This window comes from Pavona decussata, unplaced genomic scaffold (genome assembly GCF_977016875.1).
Source record: "Pavona decussata unplaced genomic scaffold, jaPavDecu1.1 SCAFFOLD_38, whole genome shotgun sequence".
NCBI lineage: Eukaryota > Metazoa > Cnidaria > Anthozoa > Scleractinia > Agariciidae > Pavona > Pavona decussata.
In genome coordinates, this window is record NW_028145460.1 from 4,000,001 (window position 1) to 4,013,885 (window position 13,885).

At 40.8% G+C, this 13,885-nt stretch overlaps 1 protein-coding gene across 1 annotated transcript in view; it reads right to left on the bottom strand.

Annotated features, from left to right (window-relative positions):
* The window catches only part of LOC146483691 (uncharacterized), a 99,383-nt gene that overhangs the window by 53,986 nt on the left and 31,512 nt on the right, over positions 1 to 13,885 (bottom strand). The window contains exon 16 of the mRNA XM_085105834.1: positions 5,185 to 5,256. Within this exon, the coding sequence (XP_084961960.1) occupies positions 5,185 to 5,256 (72 nt within the window). The remainder of the gene's footprint in view (positions 1 to 5,184; positions 5,257 to 13,885) is intronic.

Sequence of the window (13,885 nt, forward strand, 5' to 3'; positions counted from 1 at the left end):
ATTCCCTTTACTTCATCTATAGAAAACAGCACCACAGTGGTGTCCACTCTAAAAAAAAACCGCCTCAATCCCCAACCCCAGCGCCAATAATGAAAAATCTTCGATGTACACATCCTTCCAGCAGTAAGCACTCGCGGACATAAGAGCATGTATTGTTGGAGATAGCTGTTTCAACTTATTCGCCGCTTTCCTTTCCAGCCTGTCTTAGTTTTTACATAAAGCTTTTATCTATGGAAGCGAAACTACGCGATCGCAAGGCACTCTTTTTCAATTTGGGCGTATTTCTTTTCCGTGCTGTTGAGGGTATGAGATGTAAAACAAACAGGTTGATCATTTTGTAGCAATACGCCACTGATTGCATCTTCTGATGCATCCACTTGTAGCGTCACGGGGAGGGTTGTGTCGTAGTAGCGTAATGCGGTTGCTGAAGCGATGAGGTTCTTTGCCGAGTTAAATGCATTTTCATGACGTTTTGACCACAGGAATGCAGAATCCTCCTTGGTCAAGTCCTTTAATAAACGAACTGTTTCTGACAAGGTATGACAGAACTTGCTTAAGTATTGGCACATGCCAAGAAAACGCTGTACCCCAGATTTGTCAGTGGGCGTTGGCATCTCTGTAATTGCAAATACTTTAGCTGGATTGGGCTCTACGCCTTTTTCGGTAAGCTTGTGTCCCATGAAAGTGACAGAGGGAGATTTAAACTGCAACTTTTTGCCGAGAGTCGCAGGTCATCGTTGCTGCATTTTTCTAACAGGCTAGTGAAATTTTTGTTGTGATCGATGTCAGCTTCCTCTTTTGAATCTCTGCATCCAAAAACACAGATGTCGTCGGCAATGTTTATTACCCCGTGTAAGCCGTCTAAGAATTCATGTTGGTGCCGTCTATACTCCTCCGATCCAAAGGCGATCCCAAATGGCATGCGAGTATAACAGTAGCGGCCGTTTGGTCCCTGGAACGTAGTAAGTAGAGAAGACTCTTCATCCCTCACGACGGTTTGAAAAGCCTCAGATACGTCAAGAATGGTAAATACTTTGGCCTTCGTCAGTTGGGGAAACTTTTCTTCAATCCTCGGTATTGTGTACTTGGGTCTTCTGATGGCCTTGTTAATGGTTTGACTTGGATCAATGCATATACGAAGTTTTCCATTCGGTTTCTCTTTTACCAGAATGTTTGAGAGCCAGTCTGTACGCTGTGTGACCGGCCTTGTGATGCCTTCATCACAAAGTCTCTTTAACTCGTCATTTACTCTGTCCAACTTTGCCACGGGAACGCGACGCGTTGAGGCGTGTACTGGAGTAAAATTAGGATCAAGTTCGATGTGCAAGGGGGTTCCAAGAGGATTTCCACGGCTTGGCTTAAATACGTTTGAGTAGTGGTGTAGCACGTCTTTCTTTGTCAGGTTTCCTAGTGGTGGAAGTGACTGCATATTGCGACGAATCTCTTCTTCAACTGCGTTTGTTTCATGAGCATACACCTTCAAATAATCCACGGCTTCTCGTCTCTACCGCTGAGAAGTGGCGGTTTCTGATTAGGCATGTTGACCACAAGAGAGTCTATGGTGCTAATCTTGCCCCTTCTATCACAACACAGGGTTACTTGGCCTTCAGGACGCGTAGTTTGGCTTCCATATGTGTTGATCTTGCTATTGGTCCGCGAGATCTTCACGTCAGGAAACACCTCCTTTAGTAAACTGCTGGGTATAGTGTTGCACGTGGATGTCGAGTCGATTTGTGCTTTCACGACTTTCGTTTTCCTTCCATGTATGAGTTGTAGATGGGCAAAAAACTTCTTTACCGGCTGTGGAGGTGTCTCGCAATTCGCCACAAACGCTTCTTCATCGTTGTCATCATCGAGAAAATTCGATTGCTGCTGTCGTCCTTGTCGTCTTGCCCCACCTCTACAGATAGGCGCGAAATGACCATTGATCCCGCACTTTCCAAATCTTTTGCCAAATGCTGGGCAATGCTGTTTACGGGGCTGTTGATGGTTGCCGCCACACCAGAAACACTGTGACAATTGCTGTGTTGGTCCCACATAAGCTTGTCAGCATAGTCTTCATATTCACACTGCGCTGCTTGATGGCGTACTCGCGTCTCCCAGGAGGCGATCGATTCGTTTTCGTTTTGCAGCAAGCGAAGAAACTTTTGTCGTTCCCCTGAGACTCCAATGCTAGCGCCATAATATTCTCTAAGCGCGGCAACAACACAATGAGGTTTCTTTTGATCGGCTTCGTCTAGGCCCAAGCTGTATTTGTAAACCGTTCTCGCTGCCGGAGATAAAGATGCCCGGAGATATGCCATAGCTTTATCAGGCTTGGTTCATTTCAGTGCGTCAGTTTCCTTCGATGAATCGAACCAATTTTGCATGATGCAGTAATCTGTCGAATCTTCTATCTAGTTCCAGGTCGTGCTTGTCATCTCCTGTCGTCTTAAACTCGGAAAATGGAGTGTTCGAGGCCATATCTCGTTGAGTCGGTAAAGCGCTTGATCCGTGAGATTGCTAAAAAAAACCACGTCGCTGCCACCATGTTTATTGTCCGGTAGCATGTTGAAAACTAAATACATTAAGTTGCTGCGAGCAATCTGAATACACACTATCTGGATACGTGAGTGACAATGCAAGTGCATGTGATTATTCAGTACACTAAGGTGCAGATCAGTGATTATCACATGGTGTAACAATGATTGTATGCGAATTCTAGTTTTAGTCCTTTTATCTCTTTTCATATGGATGATTTCTCGATTTCTTATATAACTTTTTTAGATCTAGTTTTCGCAGGATCCATGTTGACAGCAGTTTTTATAACTGAAATAGTCATCCTGTATAAATATGTTTTTATTGTTATTATTATTATTATCATTATTATTATTATTATTATTATTATTATTATTATTATTATTATTATTATTATTATTATTATTATTATTATTATTATTATTATTATTATTATTATACTCTGCTCAGGCACCAAAGTTTCCATTTGACCTTTGGACTTCACTCATGAGCGTCAACAGTACTACTGGTAATCGGACCGGAGCATACCGTCATCTGTCCAATCGAATAGTTGATCGGTTCTGCTGACTATCTCTTCAAAAAAAGAACTTTCTATTTTAGCTCTTGACATGCGAGAACCAATCCAAAAAGGCTTGTCATGCACAGCGGGTAAATTGCTCGGTGGAAGAACACTCCTTCGTAGATCCCGTAATAGGCGCCTTTCTTTCACGAAAGACAAAACCTCAAACCCAAATTGTATCGTAAGGAGTAAGCAAACTCAGTACCTTGACAAAGAAGCACTCATCCTTAAACCCTGATTGCCAAGTTAAGGACATGATCATTGCAATGCAAGGATACAGCAAAATTTTGGCAAGTCAGTAAAGTGGGCAAATACGTGGTAATGTGAGCGTAATAAAAGAAACTCCTATTAGTTTCAAGTTATGGGTGGTACAGAAATATCTTAATTATTAGCCTGAGTTACAGTCCGAAAGCAGATCCAAATAGATTTAAGGGAAACCTGCACTCTTGAAATAAATCAACGGTAAATTGTTTAAATACGATCTAATTTCAAATTTCTTTGGAAAACATGGAAATAATTCTGTGTCGAAGAAAACAGCATTTGATTATCGCCTATTTTCCTTTTTTTAATTTCCTGGGCGCCGCCATCTTGGATTTCATGACGTAATATGGTTACTCATTTGTTTCACAAAAAAAAACTTCTGCTTACTGACAAAAGCGGCAACCGTATGACGTCGTAAAATGGCAGCGCCCGAAAAAATAAAATCGAAAATAGGCGATAATTATATCTAATTTTAGAACACTTGAATGTCACTTCTCCTTTTTAAACTGAAATTCTGAATTTAGACAGTCCACCATTTCCGACAAATTACCGTCAATTTGTTCTCGGAGTGGAGGTATCCTTTAATGATAGTGTTATAACTTACAGTTCTTGCAGCTGAGTGTTGTTTTTAAAAACATCTGAAGGTAAATCCCGTAGCTGGTTACCGGCTAAATACCTACAGAGAAATAATCAACAGGTTACTATAACGGTACGAGCAATGACTAAAAGTTAGAAAAATATTTATGCCTCTTTGAAACATTCCATACTTTACCAATACCAACATCTTTGCCGAACCTAACGATCTTAACCGTAAAATGTGACTCTCGTTACTGATATATCTGCACGCAGAGGTGAACATGGAAGACGTCTACGAGGGTGCGCCGGCTATGCATAAATATAAATAACTGTATATTAATATTACTCTTTGTAGGGAAAAAGGTAAGTCGAACTAGGACCTTAACTCAGTTTCTGTAGCATGATCTAGCCAGGACCAAGTTGTTTAAGGCCTGACTAAGCTAATCCTGGGTTAATGTAAACTTGGACTTCACTCATGAGCGTAAACAATACTTTTTGTTATCGCACCAGAGCATACCATCATCTGTTCATTAAAAAAGTCGATCGGTTGCACTGACTGTTCCTTCAAAAAAGAATTTTGTATTTTAGCTCTGGACACGCGAGAACCAATCCAAGAACGCTTGTCATGCACAGCGGGTAAATTGCTCGGTGGAGGAACACTCCTTCTTAGATCCCGTGATACGCGGCTTTCTATCGACCTCCTTCGCTTCTTACATTAGAGACGTTTAGATCAGAGTACGAGTACGAGATTGAGTACAAGTACGACTTTCAATTTCCAAATCAGAACTCTCTATCCCAAGAACTCTCCTTTTTGTTTTTTACCAGCAGATAAGGAGAACCTACACCAAGACTGGTGTGACAAGCGGTTCTCTAAACTGCACAAACTAGATTTGAAAACTCGTACACGTAGTCAAATCTGAAGGTCCCTAATGTCTCCGTCCCCACTCACATGACCGTATGTTGGCTCCATCCGTGTACTCCGACGATCTACAAACATTGAACCTCGTTTTATCTCGGAGGTTGATGTGAAAACAGAGGAAATCGCTATTAACCGTTTTAAATAAACTGCTAAATTTGAAAGTGAGAAAGTGCTGCTGACGCTGCCAAAGTATATTAAAGAACAAACGTTGGGGGGAAGAAAACGTGGGCCATTATGTGCCATGTAAGCATACTGCCAGAAAAGCATGTGGTTATCAACTTCTGGGTTAATGAAAACGTTCAAAGCTGGAAACTAATAGTCTTATAGGATTAATTTTAGTTTTATGTCTTACAGGTACTGTAGCTGATCATTGTTCCTAAAAACTTCCTCAGGAAAGCCCTGCAACTTGTTCATAGATAGATACCTACCATGAGATAAACAATCACTTAATATGAGACTCATGTAAACATAGAACACTGTTCTCTCGTTCTTTGCTTTCAGCGATATTTTAATCATCAAGAAATTTTTGTTTCTCGCTTAAAGGTACAATACTTATGGTTTTTCTATCAGCAATTTTGTCCCTCGCCAACAGAAACTAACACAACATCGTGCGGACTATAAAGAACATCATGGACTTTTACTGCCGCGTAAATGTTATGTGCGTACTAACGTTAATTTAACTGTAACCTTACATGCGTAAATAAATATAAAGTAACAGCTGGTGTTAGAGCCGCTTGTGCAACGTGAGATGTTTAACTTATAATACATGTAAACAGTTCTCAGTTTCCTATGTTTGCCTAAGCCGTTCGTAATTATTTTGTCATTAATTTTTCAGGACCTCTCTGAAAAACACGGTCAGTGACGAGAGCCTCTATCCGTAGCAATTAAGAGCAATTCTCCAGGAAAGTGAAGCAAAGTTGGAAATGAAAATTTTTAACCCCACTTCATTTTTTGTGTGGAGGTAGCTTACCTGGAGGGATGAACAAAAACAGCCATATCTGGATCGGCAGGTGCGTCGTTGCCATGGAAACGGCACTCGATCACGTCGGCCTGAGGTCTATGTTTTGACCGAAAAATTCACTCTCAAATAGTAAAAATAAACGAGTCTGGTTCTCGAGTACATGTGAACCAATTCAAATGAAATTCATGCAGATGGTAGAACCACTCTTCCAGTTTATAAAATTTGCTGTTAGAGTATTTTGGGTTCTATAATCAAGAAGACCTTGGTCGTATTACTATGTTGCCTGTCAGCCATTTTGACAAGAAGGAAAAACAAGCACAACCATATTCGTTATTTCTCCGAAAGTACTCTTTTCACATAAACCAATTTAGCAGCACGGCTTACATAGATATTGAAGTTTATAAGTATTATGAAATCTATTTGGGGAAAATTATATTCTGGCCATGGGTGTTGAAGACATCCGAGGCAAGTTGCAAAAAATTGCAATATTGGAAATGTTGAGGTCTCCAGTATTTGGTTCAAACAGGCTTTAGATAGAGAAGATCAGCTTCAGAGGTTTTTTCATTCATCTTATCTGTTATATACATTTGATTGATTAGGTTTTGGCCAACGAATTTGATGAAATATAAATTAAAACAAAGCCTACCTTGCAACTTTTGGGAATTTCTTCAGGATGCTTTTGTCGTATAGGATGGGTATCTCCTCAGTTCGCTTGCTCCATTTTCTTGACCAAATCTTGCACAGACTCTAGCGGAAAGGACAAATCTAACTGCCTAGCCTTGCCAAACATCTACTTTTAGACCAAAGATGATGATGCATTAACCCGAATAAAGAACAGTTGAACAGGTCAAACACAGTCGTGTGTCGAGTATCGAAATGATTCATCAATACAATCCATCCAGGAAGTTAAATAGATGCATCAAGATCACAGCTGAGCAAATGCATGTCTGCGACGATTCTGAATGACGTCTTTGGCTAAATCGAGCCGTACATTCCGTGCTGCATGGTTGAGAAGCGAAGAAATCGTTATTTACGACCTGTTTACGACCAAACGTATGTAGACCGGAAATGCGAGTAGCAAAACTGCTGACCGGATGTAGTTTTAAATGCGATATACGCGCTTTTTGTTTGTTTGTTTGTTTTTGTAGCTTCGGCTTATTCTCGCAATGGCATTATCTCTTCTTTAGATATTTTTGGTACAATATATCATTGATAGGGGGATAAAAGGACGACTTTTGATCCGCTTTTATGACTGTTTTACAGTGGTGAATAAAGAGGACAAAATAAAAGCGCTTCGCTAGTCGTTTTACGCAACCACATAAGCCGCCCATGTTTCCTGGGTTTGTTTGTTTGTTTTTTTTTTAATTCATTGCTTATTGGATGTTAAGGATGGCCTGCATGTAAGATACGTCGCTGATCTGGGGCATTAGCGTACACATTAGAAGTTACGAAGTTGGAATTTTTGACCCACCTCTCCTCCAGAAATGAATAAGTCCTCTTCAAGCCGATAAATTTTCACATTCAGTACCTAATACCTGCCCAAATTTTGGCATTCTTTCTGTTTATTTATTTATTTATTTTTTGCTATTGTTTTTTTTGGTGGGGGGAGGGGTGACCGGACGTAAATTTGTGCCGTCGATCAAAAAAACTGTTAGGGAAATTTGCATATCGTCGTGCGAAGGAAAATATCCTGGTCGGGACAATGGAAAGTTGGTCTCTTTCAAATCCCAAAAGGGACGTTTCGGTTTGTGAGTGCAGTGGAAACAATATAAAACTCAGTCAATGTCAAAGGGATCTTTCCGGGCACGTGCAAGCCTACGGACTTAGTATAAACCGTGATGAAATCAGCGACGAAATGGATCTTATTCTTTGCCGTGCAGGTAAATAATTATAAGATTTCATGCGCGAATTTTTCATTCTCTTGTCACGAATAGTTTATCATAACTGAATTTGTAATTGCATTTTCACAGTCTAAAGAGCAATCTTTTTTGGGGGGGGAGGGGTGCGGCTATTATGATTATGCGTTCAATTTTCACCCAAGCTTTAGTTCAGCTTCATTTCCTTTGTTTTTGTTTTCATTCGGTTATTCTGTTTTTTTTTTTTTTTTGTTTGGCTTTCTTCACCATTGCCATTGTGAAACAGCCCCATTACAAGAGGATATCATTACACATACATCCGGTGTTACATCCCATTACATTGTGTTACATCCGGTCAGCAGTCGTGCTTCTTGGACTTCCGGCCTATGCGTTCAGTTTATTCACCATTCTTGGCTTGTCGACTATCGCAATATCTGACTCGATTTTAGCCAAAGACGTTACTTTGGATTGCTTAAAGGCATGCATTTGCTTTGTACATCGATCTCGACACATTTACTCTACTTCCTGGCTGAATAATATTGATGAATTTAGGTGCTCGACGGCAGAAATCGCAAGCATTACGACCATGTTTTGGACTTTGTCAGTGTAGGCGGGCTACTTGTATCATCATCCCTGGTCTGAAGCACAGCAAACTGGATATTCGATGGGAGTAACTGTTAGTCTGCGCTAGATTTGGTCAAAAAAGACGGAACGTGCGAAGGAGAGATACTGGAGGGAACCACGCGACGAAAGCATCCTGAAGAAATTCCCAAAACCCTCAAGGTAGGTTTTGTATCAATTTATATTTCATCAAATTTGCTGACTAAAACCTTATTTACTAAATGTAGGTAGCAGACAAGATGATAAAAGATACTTTTGAAGCTGATTTTCTCTCTCTAAAGCCTGTTTGAGCTAAACACTAGAGCTCTCAAAATTACTAATTTTGCAATTTTTTGCAATTTGTCCCAGGTGTCTTCAGCACCCATGGCCAGAGTATAGTTTTCCCCAAATTGATTTTATGATATTTAGAAACGTCAATATCTATGTAATCTCTGCTGCTAATTTGGTTTATGTGGAAAGAGTACTTTCGGAGAAATAACGAATATCGTTGTGCTTGTTTTTCCTGCTTGTCTAAATGGCTGACAGGGAACATAGTAGGACGAGCATTTTCTTCTCGTTTATGAAACCCAAATTATTGTAACGGCAAATTTTATAAACTGGGAGAGTGGTTCTACCATCTGTATGAATTTCATTTGAATTGGTTCACATACACCCGAGAACCAGACTCGACTTTTACTTTTTGACAGTGGAACTTTTGCTCAAAACATGGTCCCAAGGCCGAGGTCATATAGTGCGGTTACCATGGCAACGATACATCAGCCGATCCAAATATGGTTGTTTTTGTCTATCCCCCAAGGTAACCTACCTACACACAAAAATTGAAGAGGGGTTAAAATTTTTCATTTCCAACTTTGCTTCACTTTCCTGGAGAATTGCTCTTAACATTTACGGGACAGTGGAAATCTACCTTAGAGCCAGAAGGGGTAACCGCGTCAGAGATAATGCAGTTTCTTTCATGAAAGACGAAACCTCAAACCCAAATTGTATCGTAAGGAGTAAGCAAACTCAGTTCCCTCACAAAGAACCACTCATCCTTAAACCCTGATTGCCAAGTAAAGCACATGCTCATTGCAACAATTGAAAGGATACAGGAAAATGTTGGCAAGTCAGTATAGTGGGCAACTATGTGCAAATGTGAGCGTAATAGCAGAAACTCCTCTAAGTTTCAAGTTATGGGTGGCACAAAAAATAATTGAGTTATTAGTTTACAGTCCGAAAACAGATCCGAATAAATTTAAAGGAAACCTGCACTCTTGAAATAAATCAACGTTAAATTGTTGAAAATACGGTCTAATTTACAATTTCGTTGGAAAACATGGAAATAATTTTACTGTGTCGATCAAAACAGCATTTGATTATCGCCTATTTTCCCTTTTCAATTTCCCGGGCGCCGCCACCTTCGATTTCATGACGCAATATGGTTACTCATTTGTTTGACACACAAAAACTTCTGCTTACTGACAAAAGCAGCAACCGTATGACGTCACAAAATGGCAGCGCCCGAGACAAATAAAATCGAAAATATCTAATTTTAGAACACTTGAATGTCACTTCTCCATTTTAAACTGAACTCTGTTTTGAATTTAGACAGAACACCATTTCCGACAAATTACCGTCAATTTGTTGACGGAGTGGAGGTTTCCTTTAATGATAGTGTTTGTAACTTACAGTTCTTGCAGCTGAGTGTTGTTTGTAAAAGCATCTGCAGGTAAATCCCTTAGCTGGTTACCGGCTAAATACCTAGAGAGAAACAATCAACAAGTTACTATAATGGTACGAGCAATGACTAAAAGTTGGAAAAATATGTATACCTCTTTGAAACATTCCATACTTTACCAATACCAACATCTCTGCCGAACCTAACGATCTTAACCGTAAATGTGACTCTCGTTACTGATATAATTATCTGCACGCAGAGGTGAACATGGGAGACGTCCACGAGGGCGCGCAGGCTATGCATAAATATAAATAACTGTTTATTAATATTATTCTTTGTAGGAAAAAAGGTAAGTCGAACTAGGAGCTTAACTCAGTTTCTGTAGCATGATCTAGCCAGGGCCCAGTTGTTCAAGGCCTGATTAAGCTAATCCTAGGTTGATTTGAGTTTAATGACTAATCAATAAAGTTTCTCCAATCCTCTGTTGCAAATCGTTTCGTTTTAAAAAATAAAGTTCAACTTTTTGTCTACCTTCCACTACTCTAAATAGGCTAGAGGTAGGTAATATATTTATTGCTAAGTGACAAAGTTAAAGGTCCCACTTACAGTATTCTCAGCTGAGTGTTGTTGCCAAAAACGCCTGGACGTAACTGCTTCAACTGGTTATTGGACAGATGCCTTCGAGTCAAAGGTAACAAATTTTCAGCGATTGTTACAATTTATACAATACAAAGCAAACTTTTATGACACTCCCTGAAAAGGGCCTTTAAGTAGCAATAATAATTAATTTACAACATACGTCATAACGATAGTAAATCTAAAAGTCACAATGATGCAATTGATTTATATAACAAGAGTAAAAATTAAGCTTAAGAATGGTCGCTAAAAATAGCAAGATAAAAGCTTTATGTAAAAACTAAGACAGGCTGGAAAGGAAAGCGGCGAATAAGTTGAAACAGCTATCTCCAACAATACATGCTCTCATGTTCGCGAGTGCTTACTGCTGGAAGGATGTGTCCATCGAAGAGTTTTTAGTATTGGCGCTGGGGCTGGGGATTGAGGCGGCTTTTTTAGAGTGGACACCACTATACTATTGTGGTGCTGTTTTCTATCGATGTGGTAAAGGGAATGAAGGAGGTCTGGAATGTTTACAAAGACGAGGTGGTAGAATAGTCTTGTCCACCGAACAGATGGTTACAAGTCTTTGTTGGAACACCCTTACGAGGAGAAGAGAAAACCACATTGTTAAACTGGTTGAAAAGTGCCTCAAGGGAACGGCCCCAAGCTATTTTTCCAATTATTTTCAACTTAAACGACATGATATTCATGATTGTGATATTAAAAATAAGAACAAACTAACAAACAAAGTCAAACAAAGCAAACAAAGTCTTTTAACTCTCGAAGACAGTGTCTAAACTCTGTCAAACGCTCGCAAGAGTGTTTAGTCCATAGGAAAGTCGTTGAATCTTGAGGGAAGTCTACGTTTTCTGGTTGAACGGCGAGGTGGCGGTGTAGGTTCCTGTTCAACTGGCTGATCCGTTTCCTCTATCGGTCCACTTTCAGATGGTAGGGATGCAGTTTCAAATCGGTACAGTTTTCCATCATAGTTGTCGACTGGTTCTGCCTTTGCCTCCCTGATTTGTGCGTGGTTTCGCCGGACTGGTCCCATTGCTGTGCTCACGAGGCAGGACCTTGGGGCAGGTCCTCCAATTACCTCTCCATAGATCCAGGGTTGGTGTTTTTTCGTCGGTCTAGGTTCCACGTACTCTTTATCTCCTTCTGATAACTCGGCAAGCGGCGCCGACACCCTCTTGTCGTACTGAGCCTTTGATCTCCGTCTCCTTTCTGAAATGTTTTCTTGTACTAGACTTGGGGACACTGTATGTGGAGCAAGTTGACGCGGGGCTGTGGGAATGATGTCCCGTAGTCTTCTAGACATAAGGCGTTGTGCTGGCGAGTAATCATATCTTTGCTGGGGTGTGTTTCGGTACGCTAAGAGTGCCAGACAGGGGTCCTCATGGCGGGATTTTTTCAGAATGTTCTTTGCAATTTTGACTGTGGATTCCGCCTTTTCGTTCCCTCGGCTGTGGTATGGTGACGATTTGCGTACGATGAAACCATATTCTCGAGCAAAACGTGAATATTCATGGCTTTCAAACTGTGTGCCGTTATCGGATATGCACTCGTCTGGAATTCCGTGACAAGCAAATTGTCTTTTCATGGCTCGAATGACTGCGTTGGCTGATGTGTTCCCACCGAGGGGGTCTAGTTCAAAGAAGTCGCTGTAATGGTCAACCATAACGAGGTAGTTGCATCCATCCAGCTGAAAAAAGGTCGGCACTTATTTTGGACCATGGTCTAGTGGGTATCTCATGGGATTTCATTGGTTCTCGCGGTCGCTCGCTTAGGTACTGGGCACAAAGTCCACATGATAAACATTTCTCCCTGATTGCTGCCTGCATTCCTGGCCAAAACAGAGACTCTCGTGATCGTATTATACTGCTGTCAGCTCCCTGGTGCGCTTTGTGTATTTTCTGTAACATCTCGCCTCGTAGAGTGGCTGGGACAATTACTTGATGGGACCTGCAGAGAGGACATCATGGGAGGGCTGATCCGCGAGAGCTGCGCGAGACAAAGTGTCCGCAACGTAAAGTTCCTTCCCTTTCTTGTATCGGACAGTAAACTGATATCTTTTTAACTTCAGCATCATCCTTTGCAGTCTGCGAGGAGCTTTGCTGAGAGGCTTCTTGAAAATTGTCTCGAGCGGCTGGTTATCTGTGTGTACCGTTATGTCGTGTTTTCCGTATAGGTACTGGTGCCACTTATCCATGCAAGGAATTCAGATATTTCTGTACCACCCATAACTTGAAACTAAGAGGAGTTTCTTCTTTTACGCTCACATTACCACGCCGTGATTTGCCCACTTTACTGACTTGCCAAAATTTTCCTGTATCCTAACATTGCAATGAGCATGTCCTTTACTTGGCAATCAGGGTTTAAGAATGAGTGCTTCTTTGTCAAGGTACTGAGTTTGCTTACTCCTTACGATACAATTTGGGCTTGAGGTTTTGTCTTTCATGAAAGAAAGGCGCGTATTACGGGATCTGCGAGGGAGTGTTCCTCCACCGAGCAATTTACCCGCTGTGCATGACAAGCCTTCTTGGATTGGTTCTCGCATGCCAAGAGCTAAAATAGGAAGTTCTTTTTTTGAAGGGATAGTCAGCAGAACCGATCGACTATTCGATTGGACAGATGATGGTATGCTCCGGTCCGATTACGAGTAGTACTGTTGACGCTCATGAGTGAAGTCCAAAGGTCAAATGGAAACTTTGGTAATAATAACAATAAAAAACATATTTACACAGGATGACCATTTCAGTTATAAAAACTGCTGTCAACATGGATCCTGCAAAAACTAGATCTAAAAAAGTTATATAAGACATCGAGAAATCATCCATATGAAAAGAGATAAAAGGACTAAAACTAGAATTCGCATACAATCATTGTTACACCATGTGATAATCACTCATCTGCACCTTATTGTACTGAATAATCACATGCACTTGCATTGTCACTCACGTATCCAGATAGTGTGTATTCAGATTGCTCGCAGCAACTTAATGTATTTAGTTTTCAACATGCTACCGGACAATAAACATGGTGGCAGCGACGTGGTTTTTTTTAGCAATCTCACGGATCAAGCGCTTTACCGACTCAACGAGATATGGCCTCGAACACTCCATTTTCCGAGTTTAAGACGACAGGAGATGACAAGCACGACCTGGAACTAGATAGAAGATTCGAAAGATTACTGCATCATGCAAAATTGGTTCGATCCATCGAAGGAAACTGACGTACTGAAATGAACCAAGCCTGATAAAGCTATGGCATATCTCCGGGCATCTTTATCTCCGTCAGCGAGAACGGTTTACAAATACAGCTTGGGCCTAGACGAAGC